Source organism: Pyxicephalus adspersus, chromosome 6 (assembly GCF_032062135.1).
Source record: "Pyxicephalus adspersus chromosome 6, UCB_Pads_2.0, whole genome shotgun sequence".
Classification (NCBI taxonomy): domain Eukaryota; kingdom Metazoa; phylum Chordata; class Amphibia; order Anura; family Pyxicephalidae; genus Pyxicephalus; species Pyxicephalus adspersus.
In genome coordinates, this window is record NC_092863.1 from 99620028 (window position 1) to 99643677 (window position 23650).

Genomic DNA, 23650 nt, shown 5'->3' on the forward strand with positions numbered 1-23650 from the left:
GTTCGCAGATATCGTGCAGGATCGTTCGTCGACCAACGATAATAATTGGAAGTGTGTACGTAGCTTTACTCTTATGTTTGTTGTGTTGTTTATTATATAAAATCTCAATAAAAATGACAATTTAAAAAAAAAATTCCTTGTCATGGAGTCAAATGGTAGACTGAGAACAGCTGCAGTGGACCATATTGTGAGACATTTTTCTTTTCTGCCTACAAGAGATGAAAGAAAAGGTCTTACAAACATGACCGACAGCAAAGAGGTCTTAGGAAAACATGACCTGTGACCTGGGCAGAAAGCATATTGTGAAAGGGTGCTGTCAACACAGTGTCTAGTATGTGACAAGCCATGTCCAGACAGTGCGGGATCACGCAGGGTGTTCCACCAGAGGAAGTGAATTAACAGTCTGCACACAATCCACTGAGGGATCTCTGAGACGGAGGCATGGAGACAGATAGTCCAGCAATTACTTAGAACTGTTGAGTCAACATTTCTCTTCATCCTTACACAATGCTGTTTCGCCATGAAGGGTCAGATGCATTTGTTGAGACACGGAGGGTTAGCTCACACTAGGGAGAGTTGTCCCGGATTATTTTTTTTTTTTTTTACATTTTGCAGCAAAAGCAAAAATGCACAGACAGGAGAAAACTCATCATTTTAGTATGTCCTATTTATTATTATTATTATTATTACTGAATTGCACAGTATTTATATAGTGCCAACATTATACGTAGCGCTGTACAAAGCCCATAGTCATGTCTAGCTGTTCCTCAATGGGATTCACAATCTATGTCCCTACCATAATCATATGTCTTTATTACAGTCTAAGCAAACCGGGAGGAAATCGAAGCTAACATGGAGAGAACCTGCAAACTCCATGCAGATATTGTCCTGGCCGAGATTCGAACTTGGGACCCAGCATTGCAAAGGTCAGAGTCCTAACCACTGTGCCACCATGCTGCTGCCCAGCAGTTCATTGCAAGGTAGTATATTAGAAAAAAGTTCCCTTTTCCACCTATTCTTGGCTATAATACCATAAAAAATATACTAAAAATCCACAATTTTTACTTTATTGTAAAGTAGATAACCCTCATAAAAATGTTTTTTTTTTTTTCTAAATAAGGGAGGCCCCTCTTCTTGTGTCTTTTCTTCTGAGGCGACTGAATGGGAGCCCGAAGCCTCCAGGGATATCTATTTACTATTATTATTATTATTATTATTATTATTATTATTAAACAGGATTTATACAGCGCCAACATATTACGCAGCGCTGTACATTAAAAAGGGACATATCCCAGGAGGCTTCAGGCTGCTCCTTACGAGCATGCCCAATCTCAAGCATGCACAGAAGGGCTTTTCTCTGCAGTGAAAAAAGTGCCAATCTCAAGCTTGGGCAGTGAGATTGGCACTATTATTTTTTATACAACTACAGGAGAATATGTCACCGATCTCCTGTCTATGCAGTGTGAGATTGGGTAACAGAAGCTGGAAGACAAAGAGAATCCAGCATGGCGCAGGACCGAATCAAGGCCATCTGTGGAGGGATTGAGGGCTCTGTAATTGTAAAAGCAAGTGGCATTTTTTTTCATAAAGTGAAAATAAAGTCCCACTTTACAAACTAAAGGCAGGTGAGCAGGCTGGCAGCATGATGGCTCAGAGGTAAGCAATTCAGCCTTTGCAGTGCTAGGACCCAGGTTCGAATCTAGGTCAGGACATATGTCCTGGATATTATGTCAATGCTTTATAAATACTACCGTACTTAACAATAATATTTATTGCAGAAAGGGATGGACAGAGAGACGGAAGAAGATGGATAGGCAAGATTGACAAAATGGGTTTTAATTGCTCTTTTAAATAACCAGAAAACAGGAACAAGCCAAATAGGGTGAGGAAGACTATTCCAGAGAGTCAGGACAGCTTGAGAAAAAACTTGGAGTCATACATGTGATGAGGTTATGAGTGAGGAAGTCATTAGTAGGTCTTTGGAGGAGGGAAGAGAGTGGCTGGGGGAGTATTTTTCGATCAGGGCAGAAAGGTAACTGGGACAAGAACTGTGGAGGGATTTGAAGGCAAAGCACAGGAGATAAATTTGATTCTCAGGTGAAATGGAAGCCAATGAAGAGAACTACAAAGAGATGGAGCAGAAGAGGAGCGGAGGGAAGGATGGATGAGTCTGGCTGCAGCATTCATGATAGATTGTAGAGGAGAGAGTTGGGCTAGAGGAACACCAGAGAGGAAGATGTTACAGTAGTCCAGACGAGAGATGATAGGAGCGTGTACAAGGAGTTTGGTGGTCTCTGGGGACAGGTAGGGGCAGATTTGAAGATGTTGCCCAGGTACAAGTGACAGGACCTGGAAATATTCTGAATATGGGGGGTAAATGTGAGGGTAGAATCAAAGGTGACTCCAAGACAACGTGCCTGAGGGGAGGGAGGAATACCAGTGTTATTAACAGTTAGTAAACCTTTATAAGCAAAGCAAACTCACTACAGGATTTCCTCTGCTGCCTAGATATGATTTCTAATTTTGCATAAGATATACAAAGAAAAAATAAAATGTTTTCAGTAAATGACAGCTGATGAAATGCGTACCGACAATAAAGAAGGGTTTGTTGACAGACTGGCGAGCCAAAGATTGTTTACTGCATGTCAGCAGCTTCGTACTAAGGAAGTGTTGTGGTAAACACAGAGACACCGACATCTCGAGCATTCAATACACGTCATCTGCAGACTGGCATACCAAGGATTATCTGTTCCCAGCCGGGTCGGCGGAGCACAAGTCCTATCCAGCCAGCTGATCCTGATAGCGGAGGGATGCTTTAAGTACACAGAAGTGACTGAACACGAGTACTGTCAATCACACTACCCGTATATAAAGGTATAATGTGCCCTTATTCCGATGGCCATTTCTAACATTAGTGATTTCCTTCTCCTATATTGTAATTCTCACATGTCAATCAAACCCTCATACCATGTTTATTCCAGTCTTTGCCCGATACTTGCAGTCTCTGTAGTCTTCTCTCACATAGCACAAGTGACATTTAGAATCCGCGGAGACCTTTTGCATACTTATTATTTTTATACTGGTCAACAAACATTTTCTTGCCAAACAGAATAAAGTCATTTTAGGTTATGTTTGATGCACAGATTCTAAATATGGTATTGGTTTTGCTAGATTGGCTCTAGTTTTTGAAATAATGACCTCATAGAAAAATAATGAAACAAGAAAATTAAGCAAAATAAACTAAATACGCCTATGTATACAAAAATACATTTTTGAAATGCTTAATGTCAATATATTCTATATTGAGTATGTTTACAGAACTAATCACAAAGAAGTCACTGAAAAACTCTGTATGATTTCCTTTTATGCTGATGATCAGGATAATCACATTGAAGGCTCCAGCAGTAGTCTGTTATCATGTGTCTATCCCATCTGCCCTGATACCTTTCTTCCATCACCTTTATATCTTGATGCAGTGATCAACCCAGAAATTTTTTTAAGCGGGGTGGGAAGAAATTGTAGGTGGGTGGCAGCCCCTGTATTGTAACCAATCTTTTTAGTAACCACCTAAAAACAGCCGGGTGGGTGCCGAAAGTGCCGGGTGGTGCGCCCAGCTAAAAGGGCCTGGGGAGAACCCTGTTGATGGAACCTCTCCCCTTGTCCCTCACTGAAACCACCAAGGTTTTCTGGAAATGTTTGCAAATAGTTATGGAGATAGTGTACATTTATGCTCATAGTAGCATCCAAATTGTTAAAGTGTAAGAGCAAGTTTTGTACCAGTTCTTCATAATTTTGTGCTTTATGGTTACCCAAGAAGTTCTTGACAACCATGACATAGCTGTGCCAGGCAGAAGCTTGGGTATCAGTCATGTAACTTGTGAAATTTGAATCATTTATCAGTTTCCAAAACTGGGTCCATTAAAGATTCCTGCTTTTAGTTCTTCAGTACTCAATCCAGGGAAGAATCCACCAATGTATTTGAAGCAATCACCGTCGCTCCGTTCAGAGCTCTAACAAATTGCTTAATTAATCCCAACTTTATGTGTATTGGAGGGAGAATGATTTTTTCTTTGTCCACCATTGGCTCAGTAATGATATTCGCTGCACCTTTTTCATGTTTTCCCTTGGAGGCCATGTCACTTTTTTCCAGTGATCCTGCTTTGCTCTACTATCCCACAAGCAGATGAAACATGGGGACTTTGTGTATCCACTTTGCTGTCCAAGTAAGAAGTTCACGATTTTTAAATCATATATGGACCACTGGTGTTCATGATAGCAAAGCTTTTGAAAGACCATTCTGATATTTTCATATTCTTCTTTAAGTTTTGTTGAGTGACCAATTGGAATTGATGCATAGCAGTTGTTATTATGCAGTAAAACAGATTTCAAACATCGAGTGAAACTGTCTATGAAAAGCCGCCAGTCTTCTGCTCGGTATTCTGGTCCTCCCATATGGGCTAGTAGTCCAGGGATCTTACAACAGTACACAAAGTCTCCATCTTCTTGTCCTATAAACCTTTATTTTATCTTCCAGTCTCAGACAGTTCTTTTCTTTTAGCCTGGATGCTAAAAGCTCAGATCCTTGTTTTGACAGACTTAGGTCACGTATTAAATCATTGAGCTCTTCTTGGGAGAACTACTGGTTTGATTAAACTCTTCCTTCATATTCACTGCCACTGCTAACTCCTGGATTACACTCCCTGTATATCCTCCATGTCGGATACAGGAATATCAGGGACTGAACACTGGTATGGGAACATCAGCACCATGCGGCACAGGTCGTCTTCCGATTCCAAATCAGGGTACTCCCACTTGTTTTTCTTGTAACGATTGAAACCTTTTTACATTAACAGCACAAAAATAACAATCATTATGATGACTTTTGGCCTTTGCCATTTCATAGATACACAAAATGTAAAACTTTTCAGTTTTCCATTGACGTAGACACTCAAGTTTTCTCATACCATATGGGGAGCCTAATACTTATCTTGGTCCCCTAGTTTAATACCAAAATATGCAAGATATGCTAGTTTCACAAATTCTGTAATGTTTCTTCTCTGTTTTTGCTAAGAATATTCACCACAAATGTAGCAAAATATATTAGGGTCATTTAAAAACTTCTTCTTGAAGAAGTCATACTGTTTATTAATATTATTAATAATATTAATAATAAGAACAAGCAACCAGCTAGGTCAGCGGTCGTCAACCTTTTCAGGTCCGTGGACCACTAAAATCACAGGCCTATGACCACGCATTCGCGGGGAGCCGGGAGTCACTCAAAGGGGGAGAAACCTCCCCCAGAGTGACGTCATTTTGACATAACCCTGCCTACTCTCCCTTTGCAGATCTGACCCTGCATTGGGAGAGTGAGCGGGATATGTCCAGGGACACAGGCCGCCCACTTCCCCGAGCCTGGGAGCTGCGCGGGAGACAAAGTCCGCAGCTCTGGCCGATGCCTCCCCCCAGCGGGATCCTTCTCCTGACTACGCTAGGGGGTGCACCAGCCCCCAAAATTTTCTTGCTGACCACCGTTTGGTTACCGCTGAGCTAGGTAGCAAAAGCAGAAGAAAGTCAAAATTCCAAAACATGTGGTTAGGTTAATTGCCTTCCCCCCCAAATTGACATATGACTGTGGTAGAGACTTAATATTTATAATAATAAACAGGATTTATATAGCGGCAAAATATTACGCAGCGCTGTACATTATATAGGGGTTGCAAATGACAGACAGATACAGACAGTGACACAGAAGGAGGAGAGGACTTCCCATTTAGCAACTCAACATATTGGAACCAGAGGCAAGCAGATACCGGGCATTCCCAGGAAGATGTCAGCAAATAGATTTTGCATATTTCTCCTGGTTTCCTTTTAAAGTATCCGTCACCAAAACAAAGTACGATTATAGCACATGGAATAGCTGACCGGTGACAGGTACACTTCCAAGAGACCTCTTTTGACTTCTAGTAGCACATGTATTATAAATTGGATCAGGGCAGGGTCCTCTCCTCCTCCTGTGTCACTGTTTGTATCTGTCTGTCATTTGCAACCCCTATTTAATGTACAGCGCTGCATAATATGTTGGTGCTATATAAATCCTGTTTAATAATAATATCAACGCGGACAAGCGGGGAGGGCAAGAGGCGTCACAAGGCAGCTTGATTGGCTCATTGGTTAGCACTCCCAGGTTTGAATCTCGGCCAGGACACTATCTGAATTGAGTTTGCAGGTTCTCCCTGTGTTTGTGTGGGGTACCTCCGGGTACTCTGGTTTCCTCCTATATTCCAAAAACATGCAGTTAGGTTAATTTCCCCCCAAAATTTTCTTAGACTGTATTAAAGGCATATGGCTATGGTAGGGACATTAAACTGTGAGCCCCTTTGAGCGACAGCTAGTGACATGACTATGGACTTTGTACAGAGCTGTGTAATATGTCCTCGCTATATAAAGACTGTGTAATAATAATATGCCATGCATGTCCATGTAGTTGGAATGGTTGTACTGTTTATGTCATGTTTAATGTTCTGGTGGTTGAGGCTTTGTTCTGCAGGCCGCCTCTACATCTAGCGGTTTCTTATCAGGCAGCTGACGGCTGAAGTTTTCAGCAGAGCCCGTCAGGCTGTCTCCTTCTCCCACTGGCCAAAGATTTGAGTCTATCAGGTGGGAGGGAGAGGAGAGAGAATGACCATCTGACATAATGAATGTATTTATACATTAAACCTTAGCATACAGTAATGAGGCTGCAGCTTATCAGACAGACATTTATCATATGGATGTAGGGCCTCTCGTTATTCAGGAACAATGCGTGTAAACTGAAGATAAAACGTACCGCAGTCTGGAATAACTTACATGACAGCCATTATTTATTTACTAGGCAGAGATGAGGCTGTATACTGGCAGCATGAACCTGTGTCGTGTGCAATGGACTAAAATAATTGTCACGTAAACACATTAATATTAAACAGGCTTTATATAGCGCCAACAAATTACACAGCGCTGTACATTAAATAGGGGTTGCAAATGACAGACAGTGACACAGGAGGAGGACCCTGCCCAAAGAGCTTACAATCTAAAAGGTGGGGGAAGTAATACACAAAAGGAGGGGACTTTAAAGCTGTACTTTGCAGTTCCCTTGGCCCTAAACATTTAGCTGAACAGCTCCTATTTAATGTACAGCACTGCGTAATATGTTGACGCTATATAAATTCTGTTTATTAATAATATTTATAATTACCCAAATGCTTTGCAATGTTATAAATGGACACTGGGCCTGGTTTAATAATGCGCTCTAAGACAGGAGAAGCTAGACTATCATGAGAGACCTCGGATGATCGAGCAAACTTGGAATGACTTTTACAAAAATTATTTGCTACTAGTTGCCAAATGTTTTAAATCCTAGACCACATCGGTTCCAAGTTTGCTGGATCTCCCAGTTCAACCATGACAGTCTATCTTCTGTCTTTGAAAGCTTTATTAGATCAGGCTCTTGAAAACATGAAACACTGCTGAACATACTGGAAAAGACAAATGTAATATTTATTTATAGTGCTCTCCCCAGCCCGTTTTAGCTGGGCGCACCACCCGGCTGTTTTTGGGTGGTTACTGATAAGTTGGGTCACAATACAGGGGCTACCTACAGTTTTTACCCACCCAGCCTAAAACATCATGCTACCATGCTAATATACTGTGCTATAGACATAGTAAGTTTAGAAGGGGTTCCCTGCATTATTTTTTTAAGGGTTCCCCCATGTTAAAAAACGCTGACTTGTGGAATGAGCAGAAGAAAGCTGCTCAATGTGGATCATAGCTACACTGCATCATATGAGCATAAAATACTAATGACAGGAAAAACACACCTGATTAATATTATTATTACACTGCGCAGTGCTGTAGTCCATAGTCATGTCACTAACTGTCCCTCAAAGGAGCTCACAATCTCCCTACCATAGTCATATGTCATTAAGGTAGTCTAAGGTCAATTTAGGGGGAAGCTACCTAACTACATGTTTTTGGGATGTGGGAGGAAACAGGAGTACTCGGAGGAAACCCACGCAGACACGGGGAGAACCTGCAAACTTCATGCAGATAATGTCCTGGCTGGGAATCGAACCTGGGACCTAGGCCGAAGTGCTAACCCCTGAGCCACCGTGCTGCCCTCCACCCCATGAGCAGCTCAAAACTTCAAGTCGCTGTGATCTGGCAATAGATTCAGGTGAATCATGTAGGTCATATGCAAGCCTTTAAATTCTGCACTGAACAGGCTATTAAAACAGCTACACTTCAAATGTTTTTTCGAGTAATCTGCAGTAAGTACAACTCATGGATATAAGTGTTCTCCCTGGCCCCTTTTAGTGGCATTTTAAGTAACCACCTGGCTGTTTTTGGGTGGTTACTGAAGAGCTGGGTTGCAATACAGGAGCTGCCACCCGTCTACAGCTTCTTCCCACCTAGCTTTAAAAAACTTTCTAGGTTGAATAATGGATATTGTTTATTTTTAGCATATCAGAACAAGCAAGCATTGGATCTGTATTTAAACAGTGCAAAGAAAAAGCAAATTTGCCATGTGGAAAAAATAAGTGCACCCCTTCATCTACCACCACTTCAAGTTCATGAGAGTCATGTGCTTAAGATTAGGTTCCAATAATAATAACTTGTATATCAAGGGTCTGGTGTGTACTTTACTATTGATGTGTGTGCAGTCATCATGCCAAGTTTAGGGAAACTGTCCAAGGAAATCTAAGAATTAGATGAGTCTGATCTCTCAATATTTAATCTCAGCCAAGGAAAAATAATCACTTTATCCGCTTACAAGGTCTTTTCAACAAAAATGTACAAATATGAAGTTGGTGTTACTTACAGAAGTGGAACTTCCACAATCAGATTGATGAGGCAAAAGAGCAATTCCTCTAAAAGATCTTCTATGTCAGATTCTGAAAAAGAAACAAATGATATGATTAAACTGAACACTTTTAACATATGATGCAAACTTAAATTAAAAAAAAATGTTATATCACAAATTCAGGTAGGGTTATTTGTCCTGGGCTTTTTATATTTCCCAGGAACCTGCAACAAGATCTCTGCACCTGCAAAACCCCCATGTCTTAGATGAAGCAGTCTCATCCTCAAGGAACTATTTAACTTATAGCATATAACAACTGTGAAGTTGCAATGCAATAATAATAATTAAATTAACAACAATAATATAAAGTGGTCACTGCATAAATCAACAATGCTTATTGATTGACCATAAAGCAGTTCCAGTACCTGCTCATCTCACCATTCCCAATACTTTACCCTTAAACCAGCACAATCCTATTCATTGAGAATAAAGGTATACTAATTTTTTCCCCCCGCATACACCTGGCCGAGTACTAAAAAAAAATAGTAAGAAAAAAAAACAAAACATCCCATAGTATTGGATCCTAAAAAAAAATTATAAAAGCAAAGTTGGTACAGTTTGCTAAGGTTTATTACTCATCTCAAGAAGAAGAATTACATGGGATTTGCAGGAATTGACCAAGGTGCACAGAGGAGAACACAGGCATCCAACATTTCCAGATGTGTCAAATGATGATGAGGCTGCAGTGCAGGAATGGGTAGGTAGGAGACACAGGTCGCTGTAAAGGCAAGTATATTCTCTGCTTCCTTTATTAAAAATTTCCAGTATCTATATAACCCCAACATATTACGCAGCGTTTACAAAGTCCATAGCCATATCACCAGCTGTCCCTAGGGGCTCACAATCTAATGTCCCTACCATAGTCATTTGTTCTTAATACAGTCCAAGATCTATTTGGAGGGGGGAAGCCAGTTAACCTAATGTGGGAGGAAATCTGAATAACCGGAGGAAACCCATGCAAACACGGAGAGAACCTGCAAACTCTGCAAGCGCTGCAAAGTGCTAACCACTGAGCCACCGTGCCTCCCTTTCATGAATCTTCCATTTGAATCTATAAGGGAACTCAACTTTAATGGAGACTTTTACTTTTTATTTAATAAAGTTTTGCTTTAATAAAAAAAGGACATATAAAATGTAGCACTGAAATAAAATGTGGATGCTATAGAACTACATGATGATAAAAGAGAACTTTTACTTGGTGAAAAACGCATACAATCCTTCAAGACATATAAAAAGATATGGCAATAAACCTGGCGGCTGGTTTACTATCTATCTATAACACCGGGTGAATCCAGGTTATTTACAAGGATAGCACTGTTCTGGGTTATGAAAATCCAGGCCTTGCTACAAACAAACACTTCCATTTAATGACATTTCCATTAGTGCTTAAGCCTGGTGTCAAGCACTCTGCCTCAAACAATCGGGCCTTTCAGAGGGGCGGCTTCTCCCGACACATCCTTGTGCCCGGTGATTCAGTCCTTGTACATTTTCTGTATGATTCAGCTCCATATAGACATTTTTCCATTCGGCTGCTTACAGCCTCTGTCTCTGCCTGACCTCGAGTGGCATCTTTCACGTGTTTTGCCAAACATTTTTGTGGGGCAGAAGCTGGCAGGCCCCCGGCTACCCCTTGTGTATTCTGCACAGTGATTTTTATAAGACGCTTCCTCTGGAGCTGGATCAGCGCTTTGCTGCTGTCAAAGCTGAAGAGGAATTAAGAGCGTGCAGGCTCCCCTAGGAGCGAGAGGGAGGTAAGGAAAATATCAGAATGGAGTGAAAAGGGGCTTTCCATAGCTCGTAATTCTTCAATGGCTCTAAAAACTCCACTGCCTGTGTTATTTCAAACAGTACTCTGCACAAAGCAACCATGAAATAGGTTCCATGACTCAATGAACATTGAAAAAGTCTGGCCTAGGCACCGGACTTCGGCAATACAAACAGGAGCAATGCTAAGACAAAGGTGAGAAGACACGTATGTATGTGCAGATATTTATTAAAAACATTTCATGAAGCCAAACTCCGCACCAGAGATCGTTAAAGTTTTCTTAGACTGGGGAACACACTTTAGTTTGCTTTACTGCTGTAAAAGGCCAGGTTCACTTTGATATAAAGACTTCCCAGGCCCTAACACCCTAGGTAATTATAGGCTAAGCCCCTTCTTCATCAACGTGCTTTGGAAGGATGCAAACTAACAAAAGGTCATCAATGCCATTGGAACTCATTAAAGGCAACCCCTGCTCAAAAACTTTTTTGTTGTTTTCAGATAATATAAAAACAGGTAAACATAGATATGATTATTTATCTAGAAATTATTATTAAACAGGATTTATATAGTGCCAACATATTACGCAGCGCTGTACATTAAATAGGGTTTGCAAATGACAGACTAATACAGACGTGACACAGGAGGAGGAGAGGACCCTGCCCCGGAGAGCTTACAATCTAAGAGGAGGGGGAAGTCTCACACAATAGGAGGCGAGATATGGAATGATGGGAAGTAGTGAGGGTTTAAAAGACAGAAGAAGACATGTAGCAAGTTTGAAACAATGGGTTTTGAGGGCTCTTTTAAATGAGCAGAAAGTAGTAGCAAGCGAAATAGAATGAAGAAGACCATTCCAGAGGGTCGGGGCAGCTCTAGAAAAGACTGAGAGCCATCCATGTGATGAGGTTATGAGTGAGGAAGTCATTATTAGGTTATTGGAGGAGCAAAGAGAGAGGCTAGAGGGGTATTTTTATATCAGGTCGGAAAGGTAAGTAGGACAAGAACTGTTGAGGAATTTGAAAGGCAAAGCACAGGAGCTTGAGTTTGATTCCAAGGTGAAATGGAAGCCAATGAAGAGAACTACAAAGAGAGGCAGCAGAAGAGGAGCGGTGAGAAGACTGTAGGTAGGTGGGATGGATGGATGAGTCTGGCTGCAGCATTCATATTAGATTGTAGAGTAGAGAGTCGGGTTAGTGGAATATCAGAGAGGAGGAGGTTACAGTAGTCCAGACAAGAGATAAGAGCGTGTACAAGGAGTTTTGTGGTCTCTGGGGACAGGTAGGGCGGATTTTGAAGATTTATATCAAGTTCAACCTCACAAACTGAACCATTTTCGGTTCAAAGGGATTTCCCCTCACTCTTTTTGTAGGTGACAATAGACAAATAGAAAGGACAGGTCTTCCCAATGGTGACAGCAGTAAAAAACCCCACAATTGGTCTTACTCTTCCATGTAAAAACGTAAAACAAGTAAACAAAATGAATTTTGCATCATGCTGATAATGATTTGACATTATTACTTGGTATAGAGCTTTCTATAGCCTAAATGCATTACAAGTGGAGTAAAAATTGTCTTTATTAAATATATATGGGCAAACTGTCTAAAGAGTAAATTAAATCCTGTTTTTTGCATATGTATTACCTTGTTTATTAACACTTACAAGCCAAATCAAGCTGTCCAGACTAAGACAGCAGCTGGAATTTAGAGAATTCTTTAAAGACATCGAAGTAGGCATCATGTGTTTTATCTCTTTTTTTTCACTGCTTTTATTTGCTTTTGCAGCTGGCTGCTTGGTATGGAGAAGTCCAGCTTGTCTTACCAATAACCAGTACTCCCATTTCTCAGCATCATTTTTCCCAAATGCATCCCACGAAATGTACAGAAAAGGTATTCTATTATCCAGCCCTGATGCATTTGACATTTATTAAATGAAACATAAAAATATAAGGCTGGCCTAATACACATTAAAAGAAGTTTAATACAAATTAAAATGAAAATTTGCACCTAGACATTCAGTGGGCTTGATCTCAGGAACCAAGATCCCATGAGAAGTTGCTTATGAATGCTGAAGAAACTTAATGGCACATTTAGAACCATCAGCTTTCCCAAAAATCCCACAAAAAGATGCCACAATAGTCTCTAAAAGAGTGCAGGAGCCTAAGGTAACTATCTTGCCTTTCTCTTCATATATCAATTTTTTACTTTAATTTTTGTTTGGGAGGGGGCTAAGCATTAAAAAAAAGACAAAAACTAAACTTCCACATTTACAAATATTTGACCAGGCCGGTCATTATCGCAGAAAAGGATGGGCGAGATCTCTTCTGCAATATTGTGTCTTACCCCTGCATGTGAATTCATTCATTCATCTCCTGCACATGCAAGGGAAAGACAGGCATGTTACATCTTCCCCGCACAGTCAATCAAGACGGCCATAGTCCCTGGCAAAAAGAAGAGAAGGAAGATGGCAGTGCCCTGTAATGGAAGCAAGTTGTGCAGGTTTGGTTCTGTCTAAGCGTACTCTGTGGTTTTGAATCTGCAATAATTCTTCTACCTTCTGAATATTATGGATATGGTAAATTCTAAAAACATGTCACCCTACTGACTATGACTACTTAAAAATAAAGTAATAAATAAATACATAAATATCAGTAAAATAAGTATGCAAAATCTCAATAATTCTACTTTATTTAAAATAGTTACATTGCTGTCTATGGCATGTTCGGGGTTAGTAAAACTGAAAAACATAAGTTAGTGACAAAACTGGAAAGTAAAGCTATAAAATAAAAGAGCAGATAAGTTATATGCAGGACAAATGTTTGTTAATATTTTTCCAGTAAAGTCTTTTTGACCCAGAATGTAAGGAAATCCTTTTCTTTTTGCCTGTGAGGCTACCACAAAGACGGACAAGGTCTTCACTCATTACAGCTAAGAAGCAAAAATCCGAAGAGGGGCCTTGTGCAATTTACTTCATATGCATAGCGTACTATTGAGGTCCTGCTATAAATGTCAGAAAGAGGGAGCGTGACAACCCTGCTGTAAATGCACCACAGGTCTGGTCACCCTGCTGGAGAACGATTATGTTACTCCGCATGAACAATTTTGGGGGCAGAATGCTTTGATTTTAAACAAGATTTGACCTGTATGACTTGGAGTACATTTATTATTATGATTGGTATTAAACAGTAATTATATAGCAGCAACATATCAAGCAGCGCTGTACATTAAATAGGGGTTGCAAATGACAGACAGATACAGACAGTGACCCAGGAGGAGGAGAGGACCCTGCCCTGAAGAGCTTACAATCTAAGAGGTGGGGGAAGTATCACACAATACCTGACATGTGATTTTCGCACTTAATGCATCTCCTTGCTGTTAATGTGCAAAGGGGTAAGCCCATTTCCCCCAAAAAAAATCTTTATTCAGCACATTAGCATTAGTGCATAGGCCTAATTTATTAAAGCTTTCCAAGGCTGGAGAGGATACAGTTTCATCAGTGAAGCTGGGTGATCCAGCAAACCTGGAATGGATTTCTTCAAAGTCATATGCTAGTAAATGTTTTGAATCCTGCTTCCCTGATGAAAGTGTATCCTCTCCAGCCTTGGAGAGCTTTAATAAATCAAGCTCCATGTCTGGAACAGTGGCTGGTGAAAAATTTGCCCACGCTAAACCACTCATGTCACTACAATGAGAGTTTTCTAGATTCTTATAAGCCCCCAACACTGGAGAGCCTACAGTAAGCCCCCCATGCATTCAGATAAAACATGGACAACTAAAGTAGGACTTCACTGCTCTGTATGTAAGAAGATTGAAGACTTTGGATGATCGTGGATTTAGGTAAATAAAAGTGGATTTTAGTATTGCGTTTTTGTTGTATTTTTTCTCATCCAATTGATTTGTTTCATCGGTGGAAATACAATACCTGTAGTTCAGCTTTAAGATTGAATTTGGCATTTAATATATTACGTGTCAATATACTTCCAGAAGCCCATTCTTAAAATGTAATTACAAGGCGCCAAAGTAGGAAGGTAACTCTTTATCTAAATGAAAGAAAAGAAAGCAAACAAAACAATCCAACTGCCATACAGGAAAGCAAACATATTATGAATCACAGAAATTAATTCGGACCCAGCAGCAATGTGATGCTATGAAATAGAGTTAGCAATGCAAAGTATGTATTGTATTCACTACAATAAGGCGCCCGGAGCTCCCCGTGGATTTCCTCTCAGGCCTCAGAAATTGATACCATTAGTTGAGGTCACCCTGATGCCGAGCTACGTGCGGAGGACGCAAATGTCACACTGTAAACAGTCTGACCAGATGACTGGAGCCACCGCTGCCTTTTACTTTATACACAATTATAAGAATGAAAAAATTATTAAGAGATTACATGTCTGCCGTTGGAATAACTGGGCTCCAGGATGGAAATTTATTTGCCAACAAAAATATGCTCGATGGCAAGCAGGTTCATCCGCAGACTTTTTACATTTTTCTTGGATGTGTAGGTTAATATGATAATGTAAATCAGTTCTATGACAAATCATTTGATGTGCATTGATTGTGTCAATGTAGGACTATGGCAGTGATCATAATTACATAATATATATGCAGGTTCTGCTTCCTTTAGAGCATTGAATACTCCTTTACTGCCTTAAAGAAGAATTAAGAAAGTTGACTACCTAAAGGTTTGCCTGTCTTACTTACCAATAGATTGGGAAAGCCATTTACCTTATGGTAGAAGCAAAGAAAATGTATCTACCAAGGTTCCTCCACAGGTTGCCAGGGGTTCCTTGAGCAGTTTGTGACTCTAAGGTCAGTTTAGGTGACACCAATAATCTTTGTCTATCTCTGTAAGGGTGGCCAGCAAGGTGGCAAGAAAAGGTTCTCTTCCCACTGACCACCACAATATTATAGTGTAAGCTGTGGATATAGTAAGGAATACCTTCTATAATTAGTTATTTAAAAGGTCCGTACACATTAAAAAGTTTGAGAAAGGCTGTCGTAGGAGGTGCCCTTGCTTTATCCTATGCACTGAAAAGAAGCACTTTGTCGCCAGACAGTAAAAGAAGGATAAAGATATTATTCCCCTCCTATTGCATGCTACTTCCTTCACTTCTTAGATTGTAAGCTCTTCTGGGTCCTCTGCTCCTCTTGTGTCAATCTCTGTATCTGTCATTTGCACCTCCAAATCAATATACAGTGCTGTGTAATATGTAAAAATATGTATAAATAATAAAATAATAAAGAAGTCGCCCTTACCCATTACCCCGGTGTATGCTTGCAAAGGGAGTCAGAACTATTCAAAGTAACAGCAAGCTCAATCAAACTTAGCACGTGTGAATTTATTGTGCCAGTACAGTGCATCACCCAGGTCCATGGCATCCTAATGCCCCATTCATTCCTGTGCATTTTTATGCATTGATGTGCCATAATTGGAAAAATAGGGTAGATTCAAGCAATATGGTACACATGCATGTTTTGCTTTTAAACATATATATTTTCTTTAATATTAGTTTAACAATAGCCATAAAGACTGGACATCAAGTTATAAACCATAAAAATGAGAAAAATAATCGACAAACAAAAAAGGTGCTATTATTAATAAAATTATGTACTTAAAGCTCAAATTCTGGTAAAAAAAAAATACAGACACAGCAATAACAGTGATTAGAAGCTCCTCTCTATCAGGCTCAGCCAGCCATATTTGTACCCTTTTTTAATTGCCATATTGTGCATGGAAGTTTGGGAAGGGCCTGATGAAGGTCATCAGGAGGTAATGTGGGCCCTGCAGACTGAACCCCCTCAAACCAAAGAGCAAAATAAAGGAGACATTGCACCAGGGTTTCTCAATCTTTTTAACATGGGGGAATCCTTGAAATAATTTTCAGGTCTTCAGGGAACCCCTGCTACAATTATTATATACACAGCTATACACAGTGTATTAGTGTGGTGCCCAGTGGGGTGAATGCCTTTTACATTGCTGGTCACTATTTCAAATCATTGGCGTCACTCAAAACTGACCTGAGAGGCACAAATTCCTACTCTATTCATTCTCCATATCATTCTATCGTCTAGATCTTATCGCTGAAGCATGATAAAAAGTTTATCCCATGTTAGATTTGTTATATTAACACACTGCAGACAAGTTTACTTTTATGACCTGCTCATTATGACCCAATTTTCCCTCTTGGACAACATTTATAAAAGCAACGTATGCACAGGCATCAACAGCCGCTAGATTATGCTGTTCATTTAGCGCCATCTACAGGATATCTTTCCTACCGCAATCTGATAAAGCTCTTACCCCTTGGCATATTAACAGCGAGGAGATGTAATAAGACAAATGTAATGGGAAACAAAATAATTTCAGGAACATAACTGTGCATTTATAACCACAAGGGTACCTAAGATAAAGTTATCCATCAACAATGGTGGCATGCCATGTGTCAAGGTACATGCCAAGTGTCCAAGGTGGAATTTATTAAAGTAAGCAGAGCCCATAATGGTCTATTTGACAACTGAATAAGACATTTTTAAAGCAAGTCAGGGGACTGATCTACACCTGCTAGATTTTTCAGCTAGTGTATAGGGGTCCACTGATGTCCTTCATTAAAATGCGAGGACAGATTGATGAACAAGCAAGCACGAAAGTGGTGCTATCCTAGATGCTAAGTGCCAGAAATATACAGTGCCATTTTCTTGCCCTCCCCTCTCAATAGAACAGAACAACACTGCTGTGCTGTGAGCTTGTTCGATCTCTTGTCACTGGAAACAATCACAAGAAATCATTTCCAGCGACTGAAATCTGACATCAGTCAGACATCCACACAGGGCTTTAGAATGCAATGAAAAGGTGGTTTATATGAAGGAGCCAATCAGGCATGTAAATGTGTGGGTGAAGAGGTTATGAGTGAGGAAGTCATTAGTAGGCCATTGGAGGAGCGAAGAGAGCAGCTGTGAGAGTATTTTTCTATCAGGGCAGAAAGGTAAGTGGAACAAGAGCTGTGGAGGGATTTGAAGGCAAAGCACAGAAGAAGAATTTGATTCTAAAGTGAAATGGAAGCCAATGAAGAGAACTATAAAGAGATGCAGCAGAAGAGTAGTGGTGGGAAGGATGGATGCGTCTGGCTGCTGCATTCATAATAGATTGTAGAGGAGAGAGTCGGGTTAGTGGAATACCAGAGAGGAGGAGGTTACAGTAGTCCAGACGAGAGATGATAAGAACGTGTCCAAGGAGTTTGGTGGTCTCTGGGTACAAGTAGGGAGATGTTGCGCAGGTGAAAGTGACAGGACCTGGACATGTTCTAAATATGGGGAGTAAATGAGAGGGCAGAATAAAAGGTGAAGCCAAGATAAGGTGCCTGAGGGGAGGGCTGAATAACAGTGTTGTTAACAGTTAGATATATTTGTTAACAGTTAGATATATGTCGGGGGGGATGATGATGAGTTCTGTTTTATCCAGGTTGAGTTTCAGGAATCGGTCAGACATCCATGATGAGATGGCTGACAGGCAGCATGAGACCTTATGCAGGACTGAGGGAGACAGGTCAGGGGTGGACAGATAAATTTGGGTGTCATCAGCATACAGATGGTACTGTAACCCAAAGGAGGATATGAGACTACCGAGAGAGGAGGTGTACAGAGAAAAGAGAACCGGTCCAAGGACTGATCTTTGGGGAACACCAACAGGGAGGAGAGTGGGCGACAAGGAATTACCATTGAAAGAAACATGAAAGGAGCGGTCAGACAGATAGGAAGCAAATCAAGAGAGAGCAGTGTCACTGATACCAATGGAGCGCATGATTTGTATTAGAAGGGGGTGATCAACGGTGACAAAAGCAGAAGAAAGATCAAGGAGAAGGAGCAGGGAAAAGTTGCCTTAAGACTTAGTAAAGACTCTGTGGAGGTCATTGGCCACATTAGTAAGGGCTGTTTTGGTGGAATGGGCAGCTCAAAAGCCAGACTGGAGAGGGTCAAGGAGAGAATTGGTGCTCAGGTAATCGATGAGTTTTTTGTAGAGTTTTGTAGACAAGGAGATCAAGAAGTTTGGAAACATATTGGAGAAGGGAGATAGGAGGATATTACAGGATGTAATATGTTGGTGCTAAATAAATACTGTGTAGTAATAAAAATAAAAAAAGGAGCTGACAAGAACTCAAAAATGAGAATGCATAAATGCGAGGTAATAAGGTAAATGAAAGTTCTTTTTACGTCCCCACAAGATTGTTTTTAAGCTGGGTGGGAAGAAGCTCTAGCCAGGCTGAAGGCGGCCCCTGTATTGTATCCCAACTTTTAAGTAAAATAGCCGGGTGGTTACTGAAAAGTGCTGGGTGGTGGGCTCAGCTAATAGAAGCTGGGGAGAACACCAAGGCAGATAATAGTATTTTATTACAAAAGGGACATCACCTGTCCCTTATGCATTAAAGGACCTGTCTGATTGCAATTTTTAGGTGTAATAGTTTAGTTCCGCTTTAACTAAAGCTGATGTGTAAATCACAGGATGGACACGTTGTATGTTTTGTATCTGTCTGTGAAGTCCAGCTTCACATCTTTTAGAGCAGACTCACCGTATGATCCAGGCTCGGTCTGGTGATAGGAGAAATGATTAAGTAGCTCCTTCTCTGAGACACGGCTGATAAAGACCTTCAGAAGACAGCTAATTATGAAGAGGGCATTGTGGGTTTGCCAGAGGAAAAGTTGACTGAAACAAAAAAAAGACATTCAATTTATAATGAAATGCAATCACCACAGAATCCTACTAAACACATAGTACATACACATAAGCACTACCAGTCTGTAATTGGAAAAAAAAGCTCTCCATCCTAAATAAAAAAAAAATGGATAGTTATCCCTACCAATGCTTGTGCCAGAGCCTTAGAAATGTTGTTTTACCCTCCTGCCACCCTCTACACCACTACAGGACAGATTAGTGACAGAGAGTTGGTCGGAAAAACAAGCGACAGGAACGGACTACAATTATATAGCTTTTTAGTAATACACTATTGACAGCAGATTTTGATATATATTTTTTAATCTCTTCTCTTGCATCTGTCTGTCATTTGCAACACCCTATTTATTGTACAGTGCTGCCAAATATGTCAGTGCTTTATAAATAGAGCTTACAATTATCAATAATTACAATATATATATATCCCCTAGATTGTAGGTTCTTCGGGGAGGGTCCTCTTCTCCTCCTGTGTCACTGTCTGCATCTGTCTGTCATTTGTAACTCCTAATATTATTAATACAGCCCTGTGTAATACATTGGCACTATATAAATCCTGTCTAATATTAATAAAATACACACATACACACCCCTTGTGTGCTATTGCTATGAATATTCACTAATATAACACACTGATCCTGCAGTGCCACCTATTGGATGAATGTTGTACTACACATAGAAAAGAAGCATATAAGACGAGGGTTAGCAAACGTTTTTGGCTACTAGGCCATTTTAGGAGGTCAAGAAAGCACACTAGGCCGGACTCTCTTGCTGATGGTTTCGCCCTGAGGAAAAGGAACGCCCCTGAAGAGAAATCCCTCTATTACGCAATGCATACAGAGGAGAGGGAATGTCCCCTTACCCCGGCGGCGGAAGTGTTAACGCTGGCCGCGGTAAAAAGGGAAGAGAGGCCATAACAAGGAGGCTCAAGAGCCGCATGTGGCTCCATAGCTGCGGGTTGCTGACCCCTGCCGGCCGGGATTAGGCCGGACGGACCACGGGGGTGTTAGGCCGGAACGGACTACTGGCTAGGCTGTATCTGGTCTAAAGGCCGGGGTTTGCAGACCCCTGATATACACATTTCAGATTCATATTTTTGTCTGCACACGCTCTTACTTCTCACATTCTGCAGATATCTTCAGTTCTTTAGCCCGCGATAATAGCACCCTAATTAGAGAGCCGAGGTTTCCTGTTCTTGGGTTGTTTTCAACTGAAAAAATAGAAAGACAGAGCAACTATAAAAATATGTCCTAATTATGAACCAATTATATATATATATATATATACACACACACACACACACACACATATTCATACATACATACACACATATATGTGATAAATAATTAGGCCCCCTGCAACAACTCAATACTGAAAGATCTGTTTGGAATAAAATTGGAATATTGTAATAAAATACTTACTTAATGACTTGCAGATGTCGATGGTTGCTTCGTCCAACACCTTTGAATCAGCACTGAAAGAAAATCAGCAAATTGCATTAGTAATCTACACACACACACAGATAGAAAAGATGTCATTGCCTGTATAAAAGTATTAAAGTTGTTTGACCCTATCGCAGACTGAGACCGACATCCACTGTGCAAGAGGGGAACGGTTTCTATTTCTCTCTCTCTTTTTTTTTTTTAATATGCTGAATAAATAATCATTACAATTCATTCCATTCAAAGTACATTACTTTAGGGAAACCCTCCCAGATATTAAAAAAGTTATAAAAGGCTACTCTAATGTAATTTCAAAGCATGTGCACAGGAAAAGGGCAGTGAAGAATGAAAAAGAAGATGAACAAAAAAGACTTGAATGCTTTTATTGTGGACTTTGAGAATGAATCACTCCACAGTGCATGAAGCTAAAAAGACTAGTGAAAACTTTTTTAAAGCCTGTAAGAATTTTAATGTCAGTAGTCAGGACACTTTTACTTTAAAATCCATAAAACGTATTATTTTTATCAAACAGGATTTTTATAGCACCAACATATTACGCAGCGCTGTACATTAAAAGGGGTTGCAAATGACAGATGACAGATGATCTAGGTTGGAGCCTAAACCTAAAATATACAACTATGAAAATTTAGTCTTTTGTCCTGATTGTCTAATGAGATTTTAGACAAGATTTGTTTGATACCCTTACTGGTAATTTCACTATTGTGCTAATCATGGTTGTCCATGATGAAGGGTTTGATGTGAGGAAGCAATGACCTGCCTCTACCAAGATGGATGCCTTTACATTGCAGAACAAGGCTTGACTAGTCTGTAATAGGGAAAAGTCATCTCCAGGAAGACCACGGTCAATATTTCTGAACAATTCTTTGCCCTTTGCCTTGCTCCTCTTACATATTTTGGTTCCTCTTTAAGGTGAAGAAGTATCATCATAAAATATTGAGGATTGCAGACACAAGCTTTGGCTCACAATTCCTTCCATGCAGCCTCTCCTGTATTGTGCTTATCATGCAATCTGAGCCCAGCTCATAATCCTCTTGTTTTGGCTCGCTCTGTGTATTTCCTTCGGTTCCATCTCTTCATTCCTGATCCTCCAAGCTCATTCTCTGCTATGTTTCTTGGAAATCTCAATTTTATCTCGAAGGTGGTCTTCGGTTCTGGCTGAGTACGCGCTTGCTAATTGAAACCAAATGTCCATCAGTGTAACAAAGCAAAAGCTACAAGCTGTCACACTTTTGGAAAGGGGGAACTGTGCGGTGAATTATCATCGGAAATGAAATATAAATCAGGGACAGGAAGAGAAAAATGGAGCTGATGCTTTCACTGGACTGGATGTCCGTGTCTGGGGGTGTCAGGGGAGCCATCGCTGGGGCGAAATAACCGTGAAGTTCCAAGCTCTACGTATTTGTGGACCTCAGAAAATAAAACGTGAGAAACTGCTTGGAACCAAAGCTGTATTAACAAAGCGGCTGAAATAAAAGCATTTTATGGTTACTTGCTGTTAAAAGATGACTTTATTTGGTTTATAGACATTGCACTCGAAAAGCCTACAAAAGTTAAGTGTAAAAGTTCTGTCCAAAGTGTCTAGGAGACTTTGCTAAAGAGATCAGTGCCTTGCTTTTCACCTGAAATACCCACTGCAGGTGATCTCACTGTACCTGAAGGATTTACCTTACATATATAAATATAGGTAATATAAGATATAGGTAGCAAAGAATTTTATAGGAGGCTTAAAACTCATTCTGCAGCAGGACTGAGACTCCTTAGTGGAAAATGGAAATCATGGGGTGTTTGAAATATCAAACTGCACACAAAAGGGAATTCCCTTCAAAGATAATGCATATATCAAACAATGCCATTTCCCTAAACAATCAGAGGAAAATAATAGTCCTGCTTCCCAAGAGTGGACCAAAGTGGGAAATTGCAAACTAACAGATATCCAAAGCACCAAGGTAATGTTAAAATCCGGGTCAGTCCCACACTGCATGCAAGGCAGGTATTAGGCGAAACGCGTCGGGCTGCAGAGAAAATACATTTGTTTTTATTGTACAAGTAGTCCCCAAGTTAAGGCCATCAGCCATATGGACGACTCCTAGATACAAATGAATGGGGATTCCCCGCTCGTTTGTGTGCAGGACCGAGGCTTGATTGGGGGAGGGGGTGGTTCGCATGACTTGCAGAAGAATTTTTTCGCTATTCTGCAACCTCTTGTAACTCTTTAATGACCAAAACAACTCTGCAGTTTCTTTTTGTATATCAAAGCACAGATTGTTCCAGTAGTCAATGAATGCGTAGTTTTTTGTTTTTTTTACTTTGTTTGTGAATAACTTACAGTGAGTATTTTATACAGAAAATGACAACATGCTGCCGAATAATATGTTGAGACAAACATCTGTTCCAATTGCATTAATTAAAATAATATACCTGTTCCAACTTACACACAAAGTCAACAGCTTGGTGTACCGAAATGTAGATTTACTGTAGAAGGCTTAGTTATCGTTAGCAGTTTAACTGCTTAAAACTTCTTGCAAAAAAAATGCAAACTTTTGAACAAATGGTTCAGTTTTTTGGCCTTTTTCCCCGGGTGGTCGTAAGCATCTGCATTGCTGCACTTTTTTTTTTTAAATACAACATGCAATGTTTAAAGCTTTAAAATCCCACTTACAAAATAAAGGATCAGGGAGGTGGTTATTGCAGAAAGGGATAGGCGATGTCCACAATCGCTCCACGGAAATGTGAAAAAGCTGAGCTGCGCAGGGTCAGCTTTGGTTTTCAGCGAAACCGGCAATCCCAGCTTCCCTTGCATGTGCCAGG

General features: G+C 40.3%; 1 protein-coding gene across 2 annotated transcripts in view; it reads right to left on the reverse strand.

Moving 5' to 3' along the window:
- The window catches only part of DYM (dymeclin), a 213763-nt gene that overhangs the window by 184793 nt on the left and 5320 nt on the right, over positions 1-23650 (reverse strand). For both annotated transcript variants that reach the window (XM_072416728.1, XM_072416729.1), the window contains exons 2-5: positions 20801-20853; positions 20496-20589; positions 19222-19355; positions 8855-8927 (exon numbers count right to left, since the gene is read on the reverse strand). In XM_072416728.1, the coding sequence (XP_072272829.1) occupies positions 8855-8927; positions 19222-19355; positions 20496-20589; positions 20801-20853 (354 nt within the window). The remainder of the gene's footprint in view (positions 1-8854; positions 8928-19221; positions 19356-20495; positions 20590-20800; positions 20854-23650) is intronic.